Source organism: Ochotona curzoniae, unplaced genomic scaffold, assembly GCF_017591425.1.
Source record: "Ochotona curzoniae isolate NIBS_2020 unplaced genomic scaffold, NIBS_Ocur_1.0 contig_3190, whole genome shotgun sequence".
Taxonomy (NCBI): domain Eukaryota; kingdom Metazoa; phylum Chordata; class Mammalia; order Lagomorpha; family Ochotonidae; genus Ochotona; species Ochotona curzoniae.
In genome coordinates, this window is record NW_024465751.1 from 15,943,231 (window position 1) to 15,970,399 (window position 27,169).

At 38.7% G+C, this 27,169-nt stretch overlaps 1 protein-coding gene across 6 annotated transcripts in view; it reads left to right on the plus strand.

The window, feature by feature from the left end:
- The window catches only part of TRPS1 (transcriptional repressor GATA binding 1), a 246,893-nt gene extending 222,012 nt beyond the window's left edge, over positions 1 to 24,881 (plus strand). For all 6 annotated transcript variants that reach the window (XM_040979393.1, XM_040979394.1, XM_040979392.1 and 3 more), the window contains 2 exons: positions 14,682 to 14,804; positions 18,422 to 24,881. In XM_040979393.1, coding sequence (XP_040835327.1) covers positions 14,682 to 14,804; positions 18,422 to 19,483 — 1,185 coding nt within the window. In that variant the 3' untranslated portion in view covers positions 19,484 to 24,881. The remainder of the gene's footprint in view (positions 1 to 14,681; positions 14,805 to 18,421) is intronic.
- Positions 24,882 to 27,169: the final 2,288 nt, after the last annotated feature.

Below are 27,169 nucleotides of genomic sequence, written 5' to 3' on the forward strand. Positions count from 1 at the left end.
CTCTTGTGAAAAAGAACAGTGCGCTTGGGGTGTTGGACAATGGCAAACCTATCAGGAGCAGTAATCAGATAAACAGATAATTAATGCATTAAAAGTGTAATTGAAATGAAAGAATAGATTTCATATGCTTTTAGTGCTTTGCTATAATTTATTACTTGTCTGAAATACTTTCTTGAATTATAAGTCAAGAAACTTTGTGAAGCCAAGGTAGAAAAATAACACTTAAAGCGAACGACCCCTGCAAGATTCAACTTGAAACTGGAGAGGTGGAAGCTATGGCTGTTCAACATGTGTTCTCCACCTTCGTGCTCTGTTTATCAACCCGGTGCTTGGTATCATTCAGAGTACTCCACAACTACCATTCAGATGAAGCTGCTTAAAAATTTTAATCACTATGTTAAATACTACCTTTCTAATAAGTATTTTTAGAATTGATTAAATTCCCAGTCTACCCGAAACGTAGTCTGTCCTATGAGAAATTTTAAAAACATTTTCTTCTGAAATTGTCTGAGTTAATCCAGTACTTAATATTTAGTTTTCAAAAGTGAATATTGAGTGAGGGACCAACAAGACTTTGCAGCGGCCATGCATCTTCCATCCTCTCAGTAGTTAGAGTTTGGGGGTCAGCACCTTGCAGGTCACAGCTTCTGATGCTAATATAGCCATACTGTTTTAGCTAATGAACTCAATGTGTGATATTTTACTAATGCACTCAATGCATGTACAGAAAACATATTGTTTTCTGTGTCATTTCTTGAATGGCCCCGAATGTGGTAGTACTTGAGTGTCTTCTCTGAGTTTCAAAATGACTCACTCAGATAAGAACTCACATTACCTTTCCATTTCTGATCATCATTTTCCCTCTTCACCAATGTCAAATACATTGGTAAATCCAATCTGTTTTCATCTCCCCTCCAGAAACCATCAAGTTCAAGAAGAGCACACACAGCTCTTCACAACGTCATATCATGTAATGCAAATTTTGGAAGGGGTCAATTTAATAATATAAATGGAATAATTTGGTCATTTTCTGATATTTGTAAACCTACACACATAAAAGCCATACATTAGATCAACTAATTAGCTCAACTTCTGCTGATGATGATTCTCTTCTTTTTTAAAAAGTTATAACTTTTATGTTTAAAGCATAATTTCCTTTATCAAATTGTGTTTTTTTATGCCAGTTACTTTGATTTTTAGTATGGCACCAACCACTTCATTCTGCATATATTTCAATTAGTGTCCTTCCAGGGCATGAGTTTAGAGGAAGATAACTATTTCCATTATTATTTTACCAAAGAAATAATACATGTGAGCACACCACACACACACACAGCTACATACACTCCCATGTACACACATGCACTACTTATGAAACTTCATCAAATAAAATCTCGACAGTCATTGCCTCTCGGCCTTTGGGCTAAGATCAGGTGTAAGATCTTAGCGATCGACAGGACAGATGGTTTGTAGCCATTGGGCTTTCTCCAGAGAACAGTTACATTTTCGGAGATGTTGCGTCTGCAAATGTTTTGTGATCATACATTAATTCTTTTTTCATGAGATACTACCTACTGATTTCTTAACTTTTATCAATTCAGTGGCTCTTCCATCATATGTTTAACATCTACTTTTGTGAAGGCCATTACCTTGTGTTCTAAGTCAAATATAGCCCATTAATTGGGAAATAAGTGTGACTTCATTTTTGAAATTAATATTCATGCATCAGCCCCTGATTTTCAAAAATGTGTTAAAACCAGAGAACCTTGAAGTAATGTTTTCTTGGAAAGGAAATGTGTATACGCATATTTCATTTTTCTTGTTTGTGTGTTTGTATTTATTTATATATGTGTATTTGGAAATACTTGGCCAATATAAGTCTAATTCAAAATAAGATAAAATTGGCAGATATAAGTTTACAGCCTGTACTCAAAATTTATTGTGAAAAATATCTTAAACCTATGTAAATTAAATGAATCAACTTCATGTGTATTTTATTAATTGAATTCTTATTGTGTTTTTTGGGTAACTTAAGTGACTACACTTAGTGAAAAGGAAAATTACCTACAATTAGGATGAGTAGCAAATTTCCTCTTTACTTCTGAGTGAAAAATACAAGACAACTTCAAACAGTTCGAGGAAAGTGGGATTGAATGATAAGTGAATTTGTCTGTTAAAAATGTTGACATCACGTATACAAGGAATTTTTAAAAGTTCAAGGGAACTTATTATGAGGAAAAACTGCATTTGAAAGCATTTTGCATCAAAATAAATTTACTTTTTATTGTCATTTTCTATGAACTGACACATCCTTGTATGTGTTTTTTGGATGAATGACTCTGATGAAAATCCATCACCATCAGCTGAATCCAGGCAGTGAAATCCTTAAACATTACTTGAAATTCAGTCACAAACAGAGAGAAGAGGAGAAAAAGTTGAGAATGATTAAAATGAAGACAGGTACTAATATATCTATCTATGTAACAGAGAAGGGAAGTTTAGGCTTGCTATCCTTATGTATTTTTCCAATTTGTAAAAATAAGTATGTATAAATATGAGGCCATTTGTGTAATTTTGGTGTTTATACATCTATATGTAGCTGTAGGGACTGAGTTATTTATATGCATGTATTTGTCAAAAACGTATTCAGATGTTAAGCATATTCTGAAATCTGATGTCTATTGAATTATTCAGTATCTTCTGAAATTAATAGAAAAAGAAGCAATTTAACATTCAATGACTGCGTGATGCATGTCAAACATAGCATTTATTAGTCTCCCATATGTAATTATGTTTAAGTTAATTTAGTATGTATTTGAATTAAGAGAACTCTAACATAGTAATAAAAATAAATTGGTCATAAAAATGAATCAGAAGATATCAATGTCTTATTTTCTACCCATTAAAGTCAATAATTATTATGCTGATACAAAAGATACTCTCCTAGTTACCCTGTGGATGCATTTCGAATCCTGATCTGTTTGATTTGATTTAGAGCAGCCCAGAACCCTTATTTAGGCATGCATCATTCCTTTGAATGATACAGCATATGAGGTACTCGTTTAAACCATCAGCAGGGTTATCTTGAATATCCTTAACTTTAGGGTACATTTAGTTACGTTCAGTTTCAACTCTGGAAGAAACTCAGAATTTCATAAGAACAGTGTCGATATTTCAGCACCATTTCTAAAATAAAGTATTGCGAGAATGAGAATAAAGCCTAGTGACATCTCCCTTTGTAGTAATGCTGAAAAGGCTTCCATCGGTTGCTTTATGATGCATCTTGTTTGTGAGTAGTCACACTTGTACATACACAAACACGTACACCAACGTATGCCACTTTGACGAGATCTCAAAATTGAGCAGCGCTTTGAGCACATGGGGCGTGTTCCTTTTCCCTGCCCTCAGGAGATTCTATTGTCTAAATAAGGTCCAGAGTGTATTCATGTTCTGTTGCATTTTACCAAAGAAAACCTGTTTTTAATCTGTTTTTCTGTCACAATGATTGCCATTCATGTTTCATGACTTAAGTTCCACTTTAATGTATGATTCTCCCAGTCACAGCATGTGCGTGAATGTGCCACGTGTGTAGAAGGATATATTTAAAACAGTGGCTGTTCATTCACATCAAGACTATCCCTTCTGATAGTGATAAGCTCAGTTAACCTGTCATTACCTCCCCGTCCTGTGCAATGCACTGGCCGTATCATGATGAAAGGAATAGGCCGTTGCTGCAGGATTCCCCAGTCTCTGAAAGTGACTTGCTGGTGGAAATAAATGCAGTGTAAGCCCCCCGTCTGCTGCACATACATGCCGAGAAAGTAGACATATTTGGTGATTTAAGTGAAGCGCGATTGTCAGTCTAACATTCCAAAACTTCAGCTTGCAGGCTACCAACCGCGCTCCCTCTGTGACAAGGAGTAGTTTTGATGGATTTGGGGAAATGTTGTGAATATGGAATAGCACGGGTCTAAGTCACAGCTAAGCCATCTTTTGTTTGTTTTCTGTTACTTTTGTTTGTTTTAAGTTCCAGCTCCTCTGTGACTCTTTTAAGAGCTTGGATGTTGGGTTTTCCTTTTCTTTTTCTTAACTCCTATTACAGCACAGTAGGGAGAAATGTTGCTTCTCTAAGGCAAATCGCTTTAAAAATTAATTGTGGGTAATTTCTCGCCATAATTTATTTACATCTTCTGCAGAGATTGCGAACTGTTGAATAATACTCACCAAGGGAAAAAAAAATAATGGCAACAAGCGAAGAATATAAACATGTGGCGGACGGAAGAGGGGGGCAGTTCGTTTTTGGAAAGTTATTGCGGGTCGCTTTCAGAGCCCCTCTCCTGAAATCAAATCTCACTCAACAGGAGTTGCGTGTCTCACGTTGTGCTGCCAGGTCTCAGTATTGGTTTCGTGGTATTCCACTCGATGTTCAGAGTGTCACAAAGTGAATTGATTTTAGCTGTTCCCTTGGGTGCGGGTGGCGGAGGGGTGGTCTCCTGAATGTGTGGTGCTGTGATGAGGTCGTTGTTGCTTTGGCATGCGATCCGGTGTGATGAACGAACTCCAGAGCACGCAGGGGACTGGGTGCAGGCAGGACCTGCGTGCACTTCCCTCCCCGAGACGAGGCATTACCTTGAGCTAATCCTGGAGGTACCGAAGGGAGGGGATCTATAGATGAAAACAAAGACAGCCATGGCTTTCTTCTAGAGCAGCTGCAGCCAGTCCCCCTAATGGACGTGCAAAAGCAGAAACTGGCAGCATAAGGTATGTGTTCGTTTTTACAGATGGTACTGCAGACAAGTTGGTAATTGAAAAGGAAGTCGTGTACGTGAGCTATTTGACGGCGGGGGGGAGGGGGGCTGGCTTATTACAGGACTTTCCTGTGTAATTGACTGGATGAGTTATTGAAGAGGCAGTTTCCCATGAAAGATTTCATTTATTACGAAATTACATCATCATTGTTAAGGAAATTCATAATACCTAGTTGTCTTTTAAAAATCACGTTACTAAGATTAAAAAAAAAAAAAAGTTTAGATTTCCCTGTCTGCAGCGTACCTCAAAATGCAATTATCTGCTCCTGTGAGATCGTACCTGCAGCGTGGACAGAGATCTTATTGAAAGACAATTTTCCATTTGAACAGCTTAGCGTTCCAGGCATTATTGTTACCATCCAAATGGTGTCTTGAAGAACTCATGAACTTTACATGTCCCAGGGAAACATAAACTTGAATAAGAAAGGTACCATTTTTAAAATAATTCATTGGCTCAAAAATTAAATGAAATTTAGGATCATTTTTCTTAGTTTTCCCCGCCATACACCATGTAGTTAAAAGTCATAGATAATGATGAGATGATTAGAGAAAGACTGCCAGTGGGTTGCAGGCCGTTGGTCTGGACCTGTGTATTTAACACTTGTATCTCCATGTCTTTAGTGTACATGTTTCAAAAGACGTAAGCATTAGTAGTGGTTACTAAAGTTCTGCTGAGCAGACTAAATGCTGCGCTTAATCACGTGCAAATTGTATGGTTTGTTCTCAGTTTGATAGCCTGTAAGAAGTGTGTCGAGTGAAGACTATTTTGCCTGTGCTGTGAAGACATGGAAACAACCTCACGTGTGATGCGTACATAAGTAAACTCCATGGGTAGATGAACACAGGTTTTCCAAATAGTCACGGTTTTGGTGGATATTTTCAGATGATCTGATCTTGAGACTTTGGTAAAATGCATCTCCACTTTCAGAACTGGCAGTTGTTTTACCTTGAATAACAGTACCAAATATTGTAGGAAGGCTCTGCCTGTAAGAATACATATACAAAGCCGGTCTAGTACCTTGTAACCTGAATGTGTGTCGACAGAACATGCCAACAACCACCTTGCCCTTGTCCCCTGCTTCCTCATCTACTGAATTGTATCCACGGAAAACAGGGTCCCTGCACAGTGCCCTCACTTGGGCCCTGGAAGGAGCCGCATCAGTGGTGTCTTCTTCATCCTCTTCAGCTTTTCAGCAGTGCCTAGTTCACGTGCATATTTTTTTTTTTGACACATCAAGGTCAGAGCGTCTGCCCTCCACTCACCCCCATTCTCCAGCGCTGTTGCTTGTTCACCGAAGGCTCTGTTCCTCTGGCTATGACTGTGCCTGTTGACCTCAAAACAGCTCATTGCCATATCTGATCAGCGATGACTCATTTCTTTCTGCTACCTCAAGACTTGCATAATTTCAATCAGCTGTTATAGGGTGGTTTGGAAAGATAAGGGCCCTTAGAAGCCAGGCGGTGGTGAAATATGCTTGGTAAAAATTCCCCAGTCTCCTCTTGAGGGTATCGGCCTAAAATGTGGTTAAGAAGTGTGGTTCTGAAGTGAGGGCACTTGGGTTTGTATGCTGGATTCCTTAGCCACTGGGGGGAAAAAATGTTTCTAAGCCTCACCTTTTTTGTCTACAAGATACAAGGAATAATAATAACTTATTTCCTAGAACCACTTTGGAGATGTTAGTTAATGAGATTAATTCTCCAGTGTAATATCTTGTGAAATTGGAAGTATGACAGAGATCATGAAAGAAGAGACCATTCTATGTCTTTGGAAAATTCAAATCAATGATTAAAAATGATTTTTAGAGTATGATTCTGTCTTGCTGGCTAGACTTGAGGTTAACTAAGAGATATGACTAAGTTTGGTTTCGTACCGTATTATTTTAGGAGAATAGTACTACCTAACGTTTCCTTTTACAACTAAAATGAGATAACGTCTCCTGGAAGTTCTTTTAACCCTGGGGTCCGTGGGCACTCGGTTCAATATGAACTCTTTGGATATATTCCGTGATGGATATTGTTGGGACTATCCTGAAATGACTTGTAAAATATTTACAATAACTTTTTTTTCTGGGGAGAATGTAATAAATTGTATTTGGTGAGCTTATATGAGTCCTAGGGATGTCAGGAGCCACGGAGGAGTCCCTGACGTATGCATAACAGACTTGAGATCGCAGCAATTCGTGGACCAGTCAGTGTGTTAGTGATTGTGAGAAGTATTGTTGAGTATTTTTTCATTATTTCCTGTTGTTTTCAACTTAACCATCATTGTCTTCAGTTATTAGAAAGGAAACCCACATTCACCATACATGAAACAGACTTCTGTCTCCAATTAAATGCTAAAAAAAAAAAAAAAACAAAAAAAACCCCTGACATCTTTGGGCCTTGAGCTTTTTCTACAATAGGTCTCTTTTTTCTGAGATTTTAGTTATCCTGAGATTTTAATTTGAAGTTTTCATGAATTACCCAAATATTAAATCCATTTTCTAAAGATAGATGGGTAAAATGCTGTGCCTTTTTTAAAAAGAAAAATTCTTGTATTCTCAACCTAAAATTTGCTTAGGAGGTGCTGACATTGGTTAACTGTGCCAAAAGAAGTCTCTTATTTTTCTCCCTTCCAGTGTCAAGGCTTGGCACTGTCCGCCAAGAAGCTCCCTGCGGAGCAGCTTTCCCCCATTGTTGGAGCTGAGGGCAAGGCGAAAACAGATACCTGGTGGCAGAGATGCCCAGTGACAGACTTGAGCGGTTCTTTGCACAGTAATGACTTCCACGTGGAAAGAAGAAAGACGATGCAGACGTAAATTTTCAGCCATGTTTTTAACTGTCCAAATGCATACTCACCATAAAGGCTGAACATTATAATGGAAAATAATATGGATTATAGATCCAAAGGGCTGAGTTTGATGGGGCAAATTCTGCTCTATTTTGTGCCATCGCCTCTTTGGTTTGCTCAATTACCAAGTCCGAGGGTAAACCAAAGGAGAGATACAGGCTTTCCCGCTTGAGACGGGGCTTTCTATCTAATGATAAATTTCTAAAACCCTCAGTTTGAAGATTCTGTGTGAATAAAGTGAAATAGTGCCCTCCCGCTCACACTCTGGAGTTGCAGTGGCATTTCCAGTGCAACAGAGTTAGCACGCAGAGCATGCCAGCAACAACGGGTAGATTGGGCAGTGCACTGCATAGCGAGGTGTCAGTGGGAAAAGACCAAGGCACTTTGGTACCCGGGCTCAGCATTGGGTTATTAGAATATGCATTGCCTCATGTCCTGGAACACAAATTGTTCCATTGCTGCTCGCCAGGATTGTCAGTTTACAGTGCTCTCCATTATCTTTGCTGATGTGTTGAGGAAGTGAATTGAATAAGCAGGGTAAACAGGTTTGGTCTCCAAGCTCTGAGCTAGGTGATTCTAAGATGGGTGCTTGGCTGAACCTTGCAGAGTCCCCTGAGTTTTCTGGCAGGAAATCTGAGGGAAAAGAGCTGTTGTAAAACAGGCACAGACTTGCTCTACAGCCCATTTCAACTGATTCTTCACAATTTTATTTGGAACAGACATGAGCCAGGATATTGGTAACCATTGCTTTCTGTTGGCAGAGTTCTTCCTCTGCTCTTGCTAAACCATTGGCCAGTCTGAGCTTCTGGTAAAATTCTGGCTGTTGATGTAAAGGTGTTCATTGCCAACTGCAAGCATTTTTCTAAGTATTTTATCTGCTACAGTCTGTATATTCTGCATGATCTACTGATGTGAATTCAATAACCAGTTAGTCTGTTTGGGGGGAAAGAAGTAGGGCTACATCTCTCTGTGCCTCTTAGCAGTGGATAGAGAAAAGAACTAAAATAATATTCATTTTGATATTAATGGGACAGTGAACCAGTGATACATTGTTTGTGAACAACTAGAGTATTACATATTTTAATCATAGTGTAGAGAGACAGCACTGATTGTTAGATAAGTTTGAGCCCCTAAATGAGATTCAATCATAGGAACTTTGTTTCTTCAGAAAAGTTTCCATCTAATTTAACCTGACTTCAACGGTTTGTGAGCACTAGCATTCCGTGCCACTTCAAGGTCACACTTAACTGTTTTTGTAGCAGATTCTTCTGGAAACTGTGAGACTGCTGATCATGTTTCTTCCTTGCATCACTATGAGCCAGCTTGTAGCACAGAGCCAGGTACATGCAGGACAGTCAACAGTTATTCCTACAACTGCATGGAGTTAAATTACAAGATCCTATCCCAGCCATTGCTGTATATGTACGTATGTAAATAAAACAGTATTATATATATATATATATATATATACACACACAATTGCTTATGTGTTTATATATAATATTATATATTATATATATTTTATATATAATATATATTTTACATATGTAATATGGTTTGCAAGAAATGCTTGATAAAATCAAATGAATGCAGAAAATATTTAAAGAGTTAAAAAATATTTGAAGTACATCCAGACTAACAGGACGTATATCAAATTTTAGATTGATTTGATTTAAAATGGCTACGATATAAAACCATAAAAAATGTGAGTCAATGCTCTGCCTATCAGGGCTCGTTACGTAATTACATGGTTTCAGTATGGTTCTTTTCTCAGAAAACTGTTACTGAATATTATTTCTGCACAAAATTCCTTTACCAGTGGAGACTTCTAACGTCTTGGAAATGAATACCCATGTCTCTAAATGTTAAACCACTTGAATAAGTAATTCAATCACATTTAGTTTTCTTAATCAGATGGAATTGCTTATGTGTTATTAATAAACTTTGAAAACCTTAAAATTTCTGTTTTTGGCTTATCTTCAAATAATAAAATAAAACAAGAAATAAAATCAGCTAAACCAATTTAAAACTTTTTCTTCACTTTTTTTTTTTCCTGAAAACATAGCTGAGCTTACCAATGTGTCACTATTATGCAAGTGACTGAGCAGTGAAGGCGAATCCAAAGAGGAGGTTGAGTCAGAAACTTTGAGAAAAAGTTAACTACAGCGAGACTGATACTGTGAGTCCTTAGGACTAGATGACTAAGGTTGGTTTTGTGTTAGTGATTTAGGCATTGAAGAGAGAGAGAGAGGGGGGATTTAAGTTGTACTTGCATTTAAGAATTAGGGCATCATTTTCTATTTTAAACCTGACATATGTGGTGGTCCATATTCATCACATGCAATGTTAAAAGCCCTTACTCTGATGGTCACTCGTTTGAAAAGAAAGCGAAGTCAGCTGAAGGCATGTCGGGAATCACCAGGGAGAAGCACTGGCTTCAAAACTCCTTGATGCTGTTCTTACCGTTAGCCCTCCTTTGTCACATAGGAAGTTGGCAGCTAGCAAAAGTATCAGGGAAACAACACACAAATGCAATCTAAACATCAGTAGTCAAACCATTAAAGGGTAAAGTTAAAAAACAAAAAAAAAAGGGGGGGTGGGAGAGAGGGGACAGAAGAGAAGCAAAAGTATCCTAAATTGCTTAAATCTAAATTTTTTTTTCAGTAGATATGTTCAATTGAATCTTCCTTTTGCTCTCCTAGTACTTCCCGTATCCATACAATGTGTAGTTTTCTCCTCTGTAATTGTACACACTGCTAATTCTAAGGTAGTGTGTGTGTGTGTGTGTGTGTGTGTGTGTGTGTGTCTGTCCCGAGTCAGTGACAGGAATTCAACTACTTGAGCCATTACTTCCTGCCTTCCAGGGTACGCATTAGCAGAAAGCCAGGATCAAAGCGTGACTCGGACTCAGACCCAGGCACTCTCAGGAGGGAGGAAGGAGCCTGTAGCAGCTTCCCACTCACTGCTCCAAATGCCTCCTCTGGCTGAGGCCCAGATGATCAGCTCTCAGAAACAGTGCTTAGGAAAAGGAGAAATCTATTCTGGATCGTGTGAATGACCACAACAATGCAGGTGAAGGGAGCCTTCTTGTCCAAGGTGATCTGGTCCTCGCAGTTCTCGGCAAGTTTCTGGCGCCAGCTCATGCTCCACAAGTATGGAACACAGACCTAGACAAAGAATGTTCTTGATTTTGCACAACATCGTCAGTCATCTTTGCCCAAGTCCAGATCACAACTGTCAACCTCGTATGGTTTAGCAAGAAAAGTCTCACCCTCTGGTGCTAGTTGCTCTACTTCTGATCTGGCTCCTTGCTGATATGTCTAGAAAACAGTGGAAATGGCCAAAGTCCTTGGGCCCCTGCACTCACATGAGACATGGCTTCTGGCTCCTGGCCCCAACCTGGCCCAACCCTGGCCACTGCAGCCATTTAGTGCTTGAACCAATGAATGAATGGTCTCTCTCTCTCTATGTCTCTTTCGCTCTCTCGCTCGCTCGCTCTCTCTTGCTGTCACTCTCTGTAACCGTGTCATTCAAATAAATAGAAATGAATCATTCATTTTTTTTAACCTGAGTTGAAGACATTTCAAAAGGCTTTAAGAAGAAATTATCCCTTCCCCAAATAGGAGTAAAAACTCATGATAAAAATGATAAGAGGCAAGAAGATTTTCACTTTTTTGAATGCTTTTCTTCTCAAGACACAGAGCACTGTCCTAGGTGCTGTAAATTTTTAATGCTGTCATACAAGAAAAACCAAGAGTGCAATAAAATGTTCAGTGTTTTTTTTTAAGTTCAGGACAAATTCATGTTTAAGAAAATGGATCAGAGGAGGCGTCTATATAGTCCTCTTTTGGCAGCAGACTGCTTCTCATGGGCAGCGGGTGAAGGATGCTTGATAATGTCAGGTGAACTGTCTCTTTTTGTCAAGCTGGGTTCCATCACACGTAGTATGACCAAAGCCAGGCTCTTATCCATGCTGTGAGTTAGAGATTGGGTTCTGAGGTCACACAGCTAGGGACACCATATACTTCCTACTTGCTCTGCTGCTTCCAGAAATTTCAAGTTCACCAAAAATATGGTCTATTGACTCACCAGGGTGCTACAGTTCTTGCCATAGTAGGTAAAGTTTCATCTGTGGAATGTTTCTCACCTTCCTCCCACTCGCCACACCCGTGCAAGCTGGCTCCTACTGAATTCTAGGTGTCAACATCTAGATATTTCACTCTGACTCAACTTTCCGTTCTCATATTTGATAAGATTAGTACAAATGAAACAGGCTTGATAATAGCCAACTCTTTTAACATATCTCAGTTGTTCAACAATGATGTTAAGGGGCTCGAAAAGACACTAAAGTGGTATGTTTCTCATACAAAAGAACTCCCAATTGAATTGCCTTAGAAGCTGTCAGCTTACCGAGTGTTCACTTCATCCTTGGCACTGTTGAAATTGCATGTATTAATATACATAATACTTCCAAGGAGCTCAAAGTGTGAAGATGTGGAAACTTTCAGCAATAAGTGGTTAAGGGGCCTGCTCAAAGGGGAACTTAGCAAATGGCAGAGATAGGTGTTGAGTAGTCTGACTCCTAAACCTGAGTCTCAACCTCCAGGCTACACTGATTCCAACAGAGTGAGTCCAGAACACCCTTGATGTGCTTAAAATAAGATGTGTATTTAAAATATAGCAATCATTATTGGGATAGAAGTGCTACTTAAAGCAGGATATGCCCGTGGAAACCAGTGCTGCAATTTCAGGATTTGCTTTCTAACTAATGAAGGGCATTTGCTTTGCAAGAGAATTAAGCACCAAATTGTGCAAGGGTTGAAAGGCTCACTGAAATCAGGATTACACCCACCTTAACATGCTGTGTCAAGCACCAAGGGCAGAAGGAAAGAAAAGCAGACTGGAGCGAATGGTTACACACTCAGATTTGAGTCTCAGCCATGTATGTGGGTTAGTTTCCAAATGGACATTTGCATTGCCTTTATGTGGATCAAGTTGGTGTTTATTTGCCAAACATGTTATTTAGATTCAGGAAAATGACAGGATGGCCCCAGGAAAGTTTCACAATAATAGCCTAACTAGGTTCCCCAGATTGCTTTGGATAAAGGGGCCCTGGTGTGTTTGATGAACACAGCCACAAACTGTGTTGGTTTGAGGAAGGCAGCAGGTCTTAATTGGGAATTTTGGACTAACTGTCAGAGACCCACTGACACTCAGAGTCCCATGTTGCTGTTACTGAAATTTAGAGACTTGGAATGAATCTTTGGTTCTGTTTTGGGGGTGGCGGGGTGTGAAAGGAGAGCCAGAGATTATCTTTGTGAAAAAAAAATCTAGTTTTTATTACATTACCTAAAGTAGCACAACCTGCTACGCTAATGAAATCGTGTTCTTGGTTTAAAAGGGCAATTGTTAGCCTGACTTTGTGCTCACTAAAAACATCCCCCAATCTTGTTAAGTTATTGCTCTCATTTCAGATTTTTATAGCTGTGCAGCTTACCAGCCCTCATTTCTTTACGTTTCATTCATTTTCCTTGTATTGATGATTAATGGAGGATGTCGAATGTTAGAGTGAGCAGGCATCAGCAATTGCAAGATCGTAATTAGTTTAGCTGACGAGGGCCTCTGATAGCACTTGCATCTGGATGGAAAAATTACCCTATAGGGAACTGGCTGCTCACCAGGTCTTTTTAGTGATACATTGTGAAACACCCGATGAATCAAATGCCCTTTCAGTGCCAAGAAAGTGTTCCAGTCTTGAAGCCAAAATTATGTCTGCAGAAAGCTTTCCATTTGAAATGTATCAGAGTACAATTATAACCATTGTATTTTCTTGGCAGGAATACCGCTCTTCTACAGTAAGGACTTGAGTTAAATAGATTGCCTAAATTTTATGAATCTCTGAAATTTTGACTTATAACATTTGTAATATTTAATCTATAATAAAATTGGGTTCCAGAAAGACTTTTTCCACTCCTTATCTAACATGCGTATTTTATCATTAAAAGACTGCTTTCCAGAGAAAGGAGATCTGAGCTGCAATTCAGGCTTTTTCTTTCTTTCTTTTTTTTTTCTGGGAGAGAATTCTATTTCCTGTCTGTTAACATTTGTGCCTACACACAGCTTGACTTTTGTTTAAATGAGAAGTTTCACTCATTTATGCAGAATCGTCACTTGATGGCAAGAATGCAGCAAGCAACACTAATTATCTACTTTTAACTAGTCTTAGATTATTTCTGAATCCGGCGATTACAGAATTCAGGTCGCTCGCATCAGTTCTTAGTTGGAAATACTTGTGACTTCTGAGTCTGAGTCAAATGAAATAAAGAAATAGCCACCGATGGGGTTGTGTTGTCTTGGTTAAGCAGGCACCTCTTAAAGAGTTCTCATTAGAACACTTCTCATTAGTAGTGTTTCTCTTTAGCAGAACTTCCTGCTGGTCCCTCTCAGCTTTGTGTAATTCCTCATGTTCCGCCTCAGATTTTAAAATCGCAAATGAAAAATGAGAATTGAATGCCCTCTTATCTCTTTGTACTTAAGTTACATCAGTAACATATACAGTTTTACACATCAGCTCTAATTTGAAGTGGATTATAAGCTGCATTTATTCCATACTGTTTCTAAGCTCAGGTAGTATGTTTTCCTCTTTTTCCAAAGTATTTAAGCGTATTGTCATGTTTCTCTTCACACCCTCCCCCCCCCCCATTTTTTTCCTTTATTTTTTGCTTGGACATTTTCAAAGGTGTATTTTAGGATTCAGCATGGAGAAGCCATCATTAAACACACAAAACCCAAAGTTCAAAAAGTTAAAGCTGTTTCTGTGAAAAGCCTTTGGTGTTCCACACACCTCATCCATCACTGTAGGGTTAATTATAATGAAAATCAGTGGTGCCTATTAAACACAATTGAACCTGACCTCATTATGGGCACTGTGGTTTTATACTGTCATTGTAGCAAATCTAAAGACAAAACTCCTGGGTTGATTTGATCTAACTCCACTGATCATGTGACTCACCTCTGACCTTGTTTTTTTTCCCCCATTTCAGAGGCGTAGAGGCTCTGGTGTTTTTTGTGCCAATTGCCTGACCACAAAGACCTCTCTCTGGCGAAAGAATGCAAATGGCGGATATGTATGCAACGCGTGTGGCCTCTACCAGAAGCTCCACTCGGTATGTAGCTGTTCACGTATTTCAAGGAAAGCTTTGTGAAGCCGGCTCGTCTGATGTCCCAGGAGATAAGCGCTGATGTGCAGTGCTGGCCGCCGCAGGGTTGTTGAACACAGTCAGTTAGAATGCACGCACATATGATTTATGGGGAAAGGAGCTTAGATGTTATGGGCAAGTCCACGTGAAACCATTAGTAATTCGTTATGCCCCTTTTGATATAAAAGAGAAAAATGATTGACTTCTGGGAACTTCACGTAGCAGTCAAATTAATGGTTACCAGAATTCAGTGGAATGAATTGAGGTACAAAGAGAAACCGTAAAAACTCCAAAACTACATAGCAAATTGTTTTTGTTTGGTGGTGTTTTATTTTTCAAGATACTCTAATATTCAGTACCAGGTATGGGGCAGGGAAAGCAGGTAGTCTATGGAACTTGCATCTTGTGTCATCGGGGCTGCTTCAAGCACCTAGGCGTGGCACCTGAAGAAGCACAGGCCTGGACTAGGATCCGATTATGTGGCTCGCATCTCTGTAGTACTTGTCCTAGGCTTTAGGTAAGGAGGCGGCCTGGACTCCTGAAGAGGACACCTTGACTAAGGTAGTTACAGGATTGCTGTGTGTTATAAAACTCCCCAGCTGCTGTTGGCTTCCAGAAACCCTCCAAATTACTTTTGCCATTTACTTAGCATTTGGCAATAAAACTTAATCTCACAATCTTCCCCCACCTGTCTATGCATTTCGCTTCCTGAAGGATATGTATTTTTTTTTTTTTAGCTTAGAACATTTATCTGCTGACAAGAGCTAACTATAAAATCGGAATACCCCAGTCTCTTTCCCCGTGCCTTTTACATTTAGTTTGGCATTTTACCATGGCTCTTAGCAAAAACCCGGGAATAGATTTCAGCTACATGGAATACAGTTTTAGACAAAATATCTTCATAAATGGACCGTTAGAAGCACCCTTTTGAAAATGCTTGCTGCCAACAATACTACCTGATAGAGAACTAAAAACCTTAATTATTAGCATGTGACCGATTCAAAGGTCCTACCACGACCACACTGCTGTTTTGCGAGGTTATGATAACTACTGATATCCATACTATTTCCTAAAAAAAAAAATCATCTCTACAGACTACACGCAAAGTGGTTTTATTTGATTAGGATTTATTTATTTATTTGAAAGGCAGAGTTACACAGAGAGAAAAAGATTTCTTCCACTGGTTCCTTTCCTGGAACCAGAAACGAGGAGTTTCTTCTGTATCTGCCACATGGATGGCAGGTTCTCAAGTACTTTGCCGTGAGCAGAGAGCTCGATCAGAAGCATCACAATTGAGACCCGAATCAGCAATCATATGGGATGCTAGCACCAGAGGTAGTGGCTTAACCCTGAATCCCATAGCACCCAATCCCAAGATGTTTCCATTGTGAAATTTTTCTAACTTTAAATTGAAGTACTTAAAAGTTACACTCAAAAAAGTTATTAAAGTTGAAAAATAAAGTGCCAATTTTAGGGTTCCTCACAGGATAGAAATTAAATACCATGCATTTTATAATATGAATGTGAAGCTTTCGTTAATCTGAACTTTCTGACAAAATAAGTACATCTAGTCTGTGCAAGCTATGTAGCATGTTCATTTTGAAACTAGTAATTGATTCGTCAATGGCAAGTATGTTAGCTTTCTTTCCTTACAAATTACCTTTGTGGTGATAGAAATATTACAAAAAGAATTGTGCTTGTATTTTGCTTGGTATATTAATAATGCTGCCATGAGTTGAGGTGCAGCCTTTCTGAGAATCATTCATGCATTAAATATCACTGATTTCTACTTTATGTAGAAAGTATTTTCTGACTTCTGTGATCTTTTTGAAAAAAACTAAGACACAAGCTGTTTAGCATAACTTTATAACATTCACAAGCTTTTTGTAGTACTATGATTATTTTCCATAATATGTTTTTGTAGTATAAATTTTTAATCTGTGAATGTATGAATTCATTACACATACTTTGATTTTTATAAATCAAGTTAGAGCTTTCACTCTAATCGAGGCATTTTATAATTTTATTTGCTGATTTTAGTCATATAAACACCTGTTGAGCATGCACATAGATGCCAGTCATATAAGCTGAATAAAAACGCTGAAGCTGAGTAAAAGTCAGCATTCATCTTACATGAAGAATAAAATGACAAACTGGGTATTTGAACCAAGGCCACGAATGAATTCAGACAACACAAAATTAATGCTTTGGCTGTTTACCCTAGCATCTTTGCAGAATCAGATATCATTCGGGAAGAAAAATGAAAGGAAAGGCATCCTTCCACGATTGCTTTGGTTACCTGCTCTTTCCTCACAGTCCATTTCATCTTTGATTAGCTATACTATGACGTCCATATTCTATATTCACATTTCTAAGTATCTGAAAGGACACTCATGCAAGAGGTCCTCAAATAGTTTGCAGGAAAGGTTTGTTGTGAAAAAATGGGTGTGTTTCAAAAAATTTTGACTCCAAAGTAGGCTAATCTTGTTCCACAGCCTAGGAACTTACTGAAGTACTCTTGATTTAGTCCACTGTGGCTGCCATAATAAAGGGACACAGTTTGATTGTTTTCAAATAACAGGAATGGGTATTTTCTTGAAGTTCAAGAGACTCAATGACCAAGAAGATTCTTATTTCTAATTAGCATCTTCTTGTTGTGGCCCACTATCATAGGCAGAGATTTCTCTCTCTCTCTCAACATTTATTTATTTTTTATTTGCAAGGTAGATTTTCCAGAGAGAGAAGGCATGACAGAGGAAGTTCTATCAGGTGGCTCACTCTTCAAATGGCCGCAAGTGCTGGAGCTGAGCCATTTCGAAGCCAGGAGTAAGAAACCTCCGCTGGGTCCACTACATTGGTGCATGGTCCCAAGGACGAGGGCCATCCTCCACTGCTCTTCCCAGCCACAAGCAGGGATCTGGATCGGAAGTGGAGCAGCTGGGACTTGAACTGGATGATGACACAACAGAAAAAGAATTGGCCTGTTCTGTCACCCTGGCAGTCCCATGAGCTCTCTCTTAGGCCACAATCTTATTGGTTAAGACCCCACCTTATAATCTTTGGTACTTGATTTCCCCCGTGAAGATCATATTACTAGGGACAGTCACATGTGGGTTTAGGTCTTCAACTGCTCAGTCCAGACGACTTAGATTTTCACCCAGTACCATCAATATGTGTCTCCTGCGTTTCTTTGTTGAAATTACAATGCCCAATATAAAAGTTGAAGATATTCCAGGAGTGCCTTATGCCTTCAAGTACCGTTCTATAAAGTGTTATCTGTAAAGCTACCGTCTGCAGATCTGTTGAGTTGGAAAAGTCTGTTTTCAAGTAGATTAAAGTTTTGTGTCACTCTCCCTGCCCCCAACCTCCTGCAAAGATGGACATGATTTAATTAGGCTGAAATACTGCACTGTGGTTATTTCCTCTGATCTGCTTAGGGCGAAGGAGGAGATTTTAACAGTCTATAGCATAAAGCCTATCCTTGCTTTGAACTTTTGCATGCCTTCTTTTTGCGAGGAATTTTTAATGCATTTTAATGCAGTTTTTAATGTTCTCCTTTTATGTATTGTGTGTATTCTCTGCAGACTCCCAGGCCTCTAAACATCATTAAGCAAAACAACGGTGAGCAGATCATTAGGAGAAGAACAAGAAAGCGCCTTAACCCAGAGGCACTTCAGGCTGAGCAGCTCAACAAACAGCAGAGGGGTAGCAATGAGGAGCAGGTCAATGGGAGCCCGTTAGAGAGGAGGGCAGAAGACCACGTAACTGAAAGTCACCAGAGAGAAATTCCACTCCCAAGCCTAAGTAAATATGAAGCCCAGGGTTCATTGACTAAAAGCCATTCTGCTCAGCAGCCCGTCTTGGTCAGCCAAACTCTGGATATTCACAAAAGGATGCAACCTTTGCACATTCAGATCAAAAGTCCTCAGGAAAGTACTGGAGATCCAGGAATCAGTTCGTCTGTGTCTGAAGGGAAAGGAAGTTCTGAGAGAGGCAGTCCCATAGAGAAGTACATGAGACCTGCAAAGCACCCAAATTACTCACCACCAGGCAGCCCTATTGAAAAGTACCAGTACCCACTTTTTGGACTCCCCTTTGTACATAATGACTTCCAGAGTGAAGCTGATTGGCTGCGGTTCTGGAGTAAATATAAGCTCTCCGTTCCTGGGAATCCGCACTACTTGAGTCATGTGCCTGGCCTACCAAATCCTTGCCAAAACTATGTGCCTTATCCCACCTTCAATCTGCCTCCTCATTTTTCAGCTGTTGGATCAGACAATGACATTCCTCTAGATTTGGCAATCAAGCATTCCAGACCTGGGCCAACTGCAAACGGTGCCTCCAAGGAGAAAACGAAGGTACCAGCAAATGGAAAAAATGAAGGTCCCTTGAATGTAGTAAAAACAGAAAAAGTTGATAGAAGTACTCAAGATGAACTTTCAACCAAGTGTGTGCACTGTGGCATTGTCTTTCTGGATGAAGTGATGTATGCTTTGCATATGAGTTGCCATGGTGACAGTGGACCTTTCCAGTGCAGCATATGCCAGCATCTTTGCACGGACAAATATGACTTCACAACACATATCCAGAGGGGCCTGCATAGGAACAATGCACAAGCAGAGAAAAGTGGAAAACCTAAAGAGTAAAACGTTAGCACTTAGCACAATTACATAGAAATAGGTTTTCTTGATGGGAATTCAATAGCTTGTAATGTCTTATGAAGACTTATTAAAAAAAAATACTTCATAGAGTCTGCCTTATCCAACATGAAATTCCCTTCTTTTGTTATTCTTCCTTTCAATGAGTAGGTTACCGAGACTAAAACGTGAGACAAACGGTCAGTGAGAAAGAATGAAGATGGTGAACAATCAGTTTTTAAAACCTAGTAAGCCAAAGCCATCTTGGCTGATGTGTACTGGGGAGATGATCCATGAGAGGTGTAACTCCAGGTGACCGCTGTTCGTCAAGAAAGGTAACTCCTGTCTAGAATTAGAAAGGAGTTGCATCTGCTGAGAGTCAAAGCTGTATTGATTCAACAAACCGTAACCCTAGGCAGATGAAAAGCAATCAGATCTCCAAGGCAACAGAAGGGAAAGTGACATCCTCTCATATCAGTCTCCTCTCATTGACCATGTCTCAGGTTTTGACCTAGAAACATGAGCCATGGTTAGGCTTGGTGAGAGAGCAGCAGGAACCATGACAGATGGCAGCACGATGTTTTTGGCCATCCCAGCCTGTACATACACATGCACACCCTCTTTGATATTTTTTTTTTTTGTCCTTTAGATGTTCAAATACTCAGTAGACCTTTTGTTGGCAGTATAGGTTCATTTTGTCCAAATACGTATCCATTTAAAAACACGATGTCCTCGATGCTTTTGTAGTAATTTTACTTCAGCAAGATATTTCTTTCTTGTATGGTGTGAACCAGTTTGGATTTGTTTTTTAAACCTCCTGTTGGTCACTAATCTCACTTGGCACATGATAACTAAAAGAATCCCCTCAGTTCAAAAGAATAGGATATAAAAGACCGTGGGTTTAATTTGTTTGGAACACATGGCTTTTCTCCACAAGGTAACCTGCTGTATTTATTTATTTTCTTTTGGTTAAATATAATTTCCAAACTTTGTGGTCAGGCAGCGTCTAAGGTTACGTTACCACAGACTGACAGTTGGTTTATGTACCAATCAATCCCTTCATTGGATTTATACAGGTTTAGTTAAGTAGCATTAAATAGGATTCTTAGAAGTATGTCTTCATAGTACTTTTAATACTTAAGGCTTTGTAAAAACTGTCTATGAAGGGAAGCTCCTCAGCATGACTGCTCAGGGAAATAGGGCTAAATAACTGAACATTAAATAATTGGTTAAAGGTGCTGTTAGTCGAGCCTCAATGCTTGCTACACGGATGTATGTACAAGGACTGACTTTAATAATTTGCATTATATTGTCCCAACCAGTAGTTTATTTTTTTGCCACGGAGATGTAGAAGATATTACAAGCTACTGGATGCACTGTCAGATTAACTTATTTCATTAAAGAAGTTGGGAGAACAAATAGGAAAAAAAAACTTATTTTTCTAGTAAATATTAATGTATTACATTTCAAATAATGGTGCCTGACATATTGAATAATTATTTTCTACAGTGTACGTATGCAACAAAGATATTCCATCATGCATTAGAGTCAGTTCTGGCTCTGCCTAGCTGTTTACATTTGCAAATGTAGCAAACAAGGTAATGAAGCAACTATTTCTATGGCAGTAGATATCTTTTGTGTGTATGTGTGTGTGTGTATGTGTGTGTGTGCGCGCATTAAAGATGTACACGGTAACATGAAACAAATGAAAGTTCTTGATATCATGGTATGGTAAACAAGAAGGAAATGAAAATATTTTTATGCCTATTTAGGGGGAAAAAAAGGGTAGCACTATTCATTCCAAGTACTTTTTTTTTTAATTTTTAAGCTCTTAACTCACATTGTTATGCTTAAGATGATAAACATATATCCTCTTTTTATTGCTTTGTCTATGTTTCAGATGAAACATTTCAGAAATTATTTTGAGAAGTGCTGCTGGAATCTGCAGCGCTGATGTTTTATTGCATTCTGTAGTTGCATTTGCACTCCATTTTTACATTAACTTGCAGTTGCTTTGTATTGTTTTGTTTTGTTTGGGTTTTGTTTCTATTTCACAGTGCCGGGTGTTCATTTCTCAAAGTTGGTTGGCAGGTAGAGTTCAACTGGTTCATGACTGTTGTAGTGAATGAAGTTCCAAATGTCTTTCTGATGTTGTGTTGTCATTTCCATTCTTACAGTTTTGTTTTCATGTAAAGAGAGAGAAAGAGAGAGAAATGAGGACTCAGTCCTCTGCTTCTGTTTCACAGTTAAAGGGCCCTATCTGATTGCACCTGTTGCGTAGCTATGCTATTCATAAAAACTGAAATAAAGAGGTGGAATGAGGAGCTTTGACATTCAATGGCTTACCACAATTTATATTTCTTAGGAGTTTTGATGGACACATCCCACCCTGTACGGGCAGACTTCAGAAACGAGAAAGACCTAAGCATAGATTCCCCCAACAACAATGTTTACTTTTCTTAATAAAAACAATAATAAAATGCACTGTGGCAATCATCAAGCAACATTATAGGTAGACCGCTCAATTGAAAAAATACCAGAAGTTTGGTAATGGGCAATATTCAAGGTATTACTTTTTGGGCAAATCTGCCCAATGATTTCTCCAGTGTGTGTGTTTCAGACACATATAGGATGTTCATATTTGACATGTATGCCTTCTTTTTAATTCAGTTGTTTTCTCAGACGTAGTGGCAATGATTAGCATTGGAAAATCCATATCTCTGTTGGAATATTTATGGTTCAGTCTACTTTTGGTAGAATATTCTTGAATAGAGTTGACGTGATAGATTTTTATGCCATACTCCTTTATTGATTATTTTATTTCATTTTTGCTTTCATTATTATACATATTTTGGTGGAGAAGAGGCTGGGCTTTTGAAAAATTAAAGATTATCATAACACTAAAATACTTCTTTATTTTTTTCACTTAATGAAAGCCTTTATCCCATCTTTCAAAATACCATTTTCGTTTTTTTTTTTTTTCAAGATTTCTGATAATTTTGTCTTAAGTTGTGATTCTAAAAGAGCTATTTAGGTAGTTAATCTTTGGTTAGAGAACTCTCAAGATGATTTAGGAATTTTTCCTTTTGGAAAAGGCTTCCCCTCTGATGAAAACTGTTATGTCAGCTGAAACTGTACACCATTTAAAGACTGTAGATGTTTGAAAAATGGCTTGTCTCATTTCTAAACTGAGCTTTGGGTCAAACTTGAGGCCAGCATTCTCTCTTACTTTTCTCACTCTTTCTGTCATTAATACTCACCCCTAGGTCCATACTGTTGTTTGGGATAGAAAATCATAAACAGCCAGCCCACCTCAGAAGTTTGTGGATTGATTGAGACACTCTGTCACTAGACAGGAGCAGAATGGAGCTCTCAGTGCTAACCCATTCACGTGGTAGTTCAGAAAGCAAAGAGTATGCCCAGTTCTCTCTACATGACATATTGAGATGTCCTTTAAAAATATTTTTTCAAAATCCAATTTTAAGATAGTGATGTTCGGTTCTAAACTGTCCTCTTTTAGTAAAGGTAGAATTTAGAAAACAAGCATGGGGATTCTTATCTAAGGTAATATAAATGAGAAGAAGAAATAATGATTATCCCTTACAGCTCTTTGTTGAAGCCTGTGGCAGCACATTATGTTTATGATTGCACATGTGCACATATTCTATTATGATCCAATGCAAATACAGCTCCAAAAATAGTAAATGTATATATATATATATTTTAAAATGCCTGAGGAAATACATTTTTTCTTAATAAATTGAAGAGTATCAATACTGTTATTGAAATATTAGCCTTCTGCTGTGTGGCTGCAAAACATCACCAAAGTGACCTGTCTTGAGACATGTAAACTGCCTGCCCATTTAGTCCATGAATATGAGCATGCACCTGGAGGGTATGTTATGCAGTTACGGAAATGTGGAGTGAAGAAGCTGGTGGCCTGCTTCTATGCCCTGCCAGCCATTTACCTAAAGCTTAGATGGGTTCACAGCGACCTGTTTAGTGAGTCACTGAAGGCCATTGCAAAACTCACCTTTGGTAAGCAAGTAGGTGACAGCTTGCTGACTCTCTTAAACACAGGAGAAAACAGGAGGAATGGACATGCAGCCTGAATATGAAATGAAATATGCTAACCAAAGGTAGGTACTTTTAGTGGAATTCTATCAGCAGGAGATTGAATGTAAATGAGAAAAGACTTGGATCAGGGCATTGAGAGGCAGTGTTACTTTTCCAAAGATGTGTTAGGTATCTTTGCAGAACACTTCCACTTGGCTTTCATTACTGGTTCTTGGACAGCTGACTCACATGTTCCTGTTAGTGGTGCATGTTCAGTAGTTCAAACTTCTGGAAGATGCTGAGACAGAAATAGACCAGATCAAGGATGAATAAAGCAGGAAATTCAGCAGTAATTCAGATATGGAAACTGGATAATGTATGTTCATGTATTGGACTATTGAAAGGAAGGGTGGAGTGATTGGCTTCCTGCACCAGAGAGAAGCAAAAATAACTTAACCATGGAAAAAATGTTTAGGCCACATCAGAAGATGGTTCTTCAAGACCCATAAGTCCCAAAACTGGATCCTGTTTTCACCCTTGGTTGTTCTTTGTTTTTGTTCTTTGTTTTTTCCAATATATGTAATGCAGCAAATTACTTTTTGTTTTTGTGCCTCAGGTTCCTCAGCTGTAAAATGGAAAATATATTAATAATAATAATATTAATAATAATAATAATGGTAATGTAGTACTTGTTTGTAAAGCACTTTGAGATCCTTGGTTGAAAGGCACCATAGCAGTGCCAAGTATTATTTTGTGGCCAAGGGGGTTATTTAAACTCTCAGTTTGCAAGGGCCAGGAGAAGTTGGGGTCATTTTTGTTAAAGATGAGCTGTAAATATCCTAAGTACCCAGCCTGTAGTGTTGACGATGAAGAGGCAAAACTATTTCAAGGCTGATAAAGCTATAGTCTCTTAATGGCTACCAACAAGGCAAGCATCACAGTAACAAATGCCAAATTCCTTGGGGTGGACTATTTGACAACAACATGGAAACATTAGGGGGAGAACTGGGAGCGGGAGACATCTCAAAAATGCCAATGTCAAATTAACTGTCAGCAATATTCACCAGCAGAAAATGTCTCTCATATGGAATGATTTCATGTTGCTAGAAAAAAAAAAAAAGAATTCAATTTGTAGTCCTGATTTGAATATTAGAATGTTGGCTATAATAGTTCTGTTCTTACAACACATGGATTTTTTGTTTCATTTTATTTTATTTTGTTTTCATAGTGCATGTTCATTTCTACTCACAAAACATGTTCTTGGTGTATTTCTTATGCAAACAGTCTTCAGGCAGCAGAGATGTCTGTTACATCTAAACTTGAATAATAAAGTTTTACCACCAGTTATACATCGCGGTGTTGGTATGGTTTCTGTGGGTTTACTTCACCCATGCAACAACAGGAAAAACGGACCTTTGTAACATGGAGACAGGCTCTGATGACTTGGGGTAGTAAAGACACATCACCATGTTCAGAGAAGTTCTCAAGTTGAGAAAATCTGGATTCTCTCATCTTGTTTTTCCTTTAACCAGTCCATCTCATCTTGACAGATTTTTGTGTAAAAAATTAGGCTAGTTCCTTTAGGAAAATTAATAATTGTGCTTATTTCAAAAGCCTTTTGAGTATCAAGTATTAAATGTTGAATATTGACCAATGGTTTTGTTAAAATATTAAAAACTCATGTAAAGTTTCAACTTTGAGTCAGTTGATTATGCCCATGTGCCTTGGATGTGAAGATCCTGATAAATCATCTCAGAACAGGTGAACATGGCAGTACCTAATAAAATGAATGGGGGCCAGTTTTTAAAGAGACAGAAGAAATCAAGGTAGAAAAAGAACATCGAACAATTCGCCCAGAAGGAGAAACAAAAGCACGGAACACACAGTACATAACTAATTGATTTAGAAGATTAGTTTTGAAAGTTGCAAAATAATTAGCGTATCCTTGCACAATCTTCACTTCTCATTTTTGTGGACCCAAATTAATGAACAAACCCTTGTATTCCTTTTTTTTTTTTTTTTTTTTTGTTCCCTCCCATTGCCTGTGTTTTGAAAACAGCACAGAGGAGAGACTGTGAGGGGGCTTTCACAACTGCAATAAGCTTGCTTTGCAGCTGCGGGCAATGTTCCAGATAAGGGTATATTAAGAACGTGATGCCTTTTCTTTATATAGGAGTTGATTCTTCTGTGAGGGCCACTCCTCTTATAGGTTAAATGCACTTTGTTCTTGCCTAGAACTGACAGAATCCCCTTAAAGGAGAAATGTGTTGCATTCAACTGTTGACTCTGTCTGCAGGGAGAGGAGATGGTGAAACTGGCATGGTGCATCTCCCTGCTTTATTTGGTCTCTTGTCTCTGGGAGAGTATGGGCTCAGAAACTCAACCCAGAACTAGCAAAGAATTTCTGGGTCAACTTAGCAGGGTGGAGACTTGTGGAATGGGAGTTTTTTCTTTTTTTCCCTATGTATGGATGTAGTTCTTCCTGGGCTCTCAGAGTATTGCCAAGGGAGCATGCTGTTTTATGCTCCCAATTTCTAGTTTATAAGAAAGAAAGAAATAGGCGAAGAGAATTGCATAGGAAAACTGATTTTTTTTTTCAGTGTCATATGCTGACTTTTTTATACTGCTATAAACTGAACACTTGTTCAGAAGCAATTCCAGCCCTGGCCTGCCAGTGTACGGGGAGTGAGTGGAAGGGATGGTCAACCCCAGTGAACTCTCTTAGCTGGCAGGGAGGAAACTGCCCAAAGGTCAGAGGTCAGTAGTGTTTCTCCTAAGTTTTGTCATGGGTTCTGCTGCATCTCCAGCTCGGCCAGGAACCCTATAATACCTGCCTGATCCCTTCAGGGCCAGAGTGGCCCAAGACTAAAGACATTAGTGCAAGGGAAAAAGAAACCATTTTTAAAAGGTATAGAGGAAATTTGTGTGTCTATTGATGTTGGTGTGAAGAAATTTACACTTTGATGAGCAAAGAAATGTCAAACTTTATGTATAATTGCCGAAGTTGATGTTCAGTAATGTCCAAGATGTCCATGTATCCTTCATCCATGTCAGAATTAGGGTGAAAATAACAGGGCCAGAAAAACAAAAAGTAACAGTTGATGAAGAGAGTAGAAGTTTTGTAAGTTAAAACTGGCCATACTAATGAATAATTTAAAGCGTTAAACAAAGAACATCCTAATAAAATCTGATTTCTAGTTTTGTGAATCGTTCTTTGCTATATTCAGGGTATTACTAATACAAAAAGCATTCTTTGCTAATGTTTGTAGAACATGCCACATGAGGCAGCTACCAGTATAGGATATGTCAGAAGAGGCAGCTATCGGCACTTCTGCCAGCTTCCTGCTTAATAACGTCAATAGCAGCAAAAATGACCAGATACTTTCTTCTTCAGTTCAGCACCAACTAGCTAGTCTTGACTTCCCTAATAGTCTCATATTCATTACTACTATTATTTTTTTTACTTAAAAGACTGACAGCTCTTCTCTGCCAGTTCCTTTCCCAAATGCCCACACCAGCCAAGCCTCAGCTAAGTCAAAGCTGGGAGCCAAGAACTCAATTCAAACCCTACACTTGAGTGGCAGGAACCTAACAACTGCAGACAAGGCTCTTCCTTGCAGCGCTGACTCAAAACAAAGC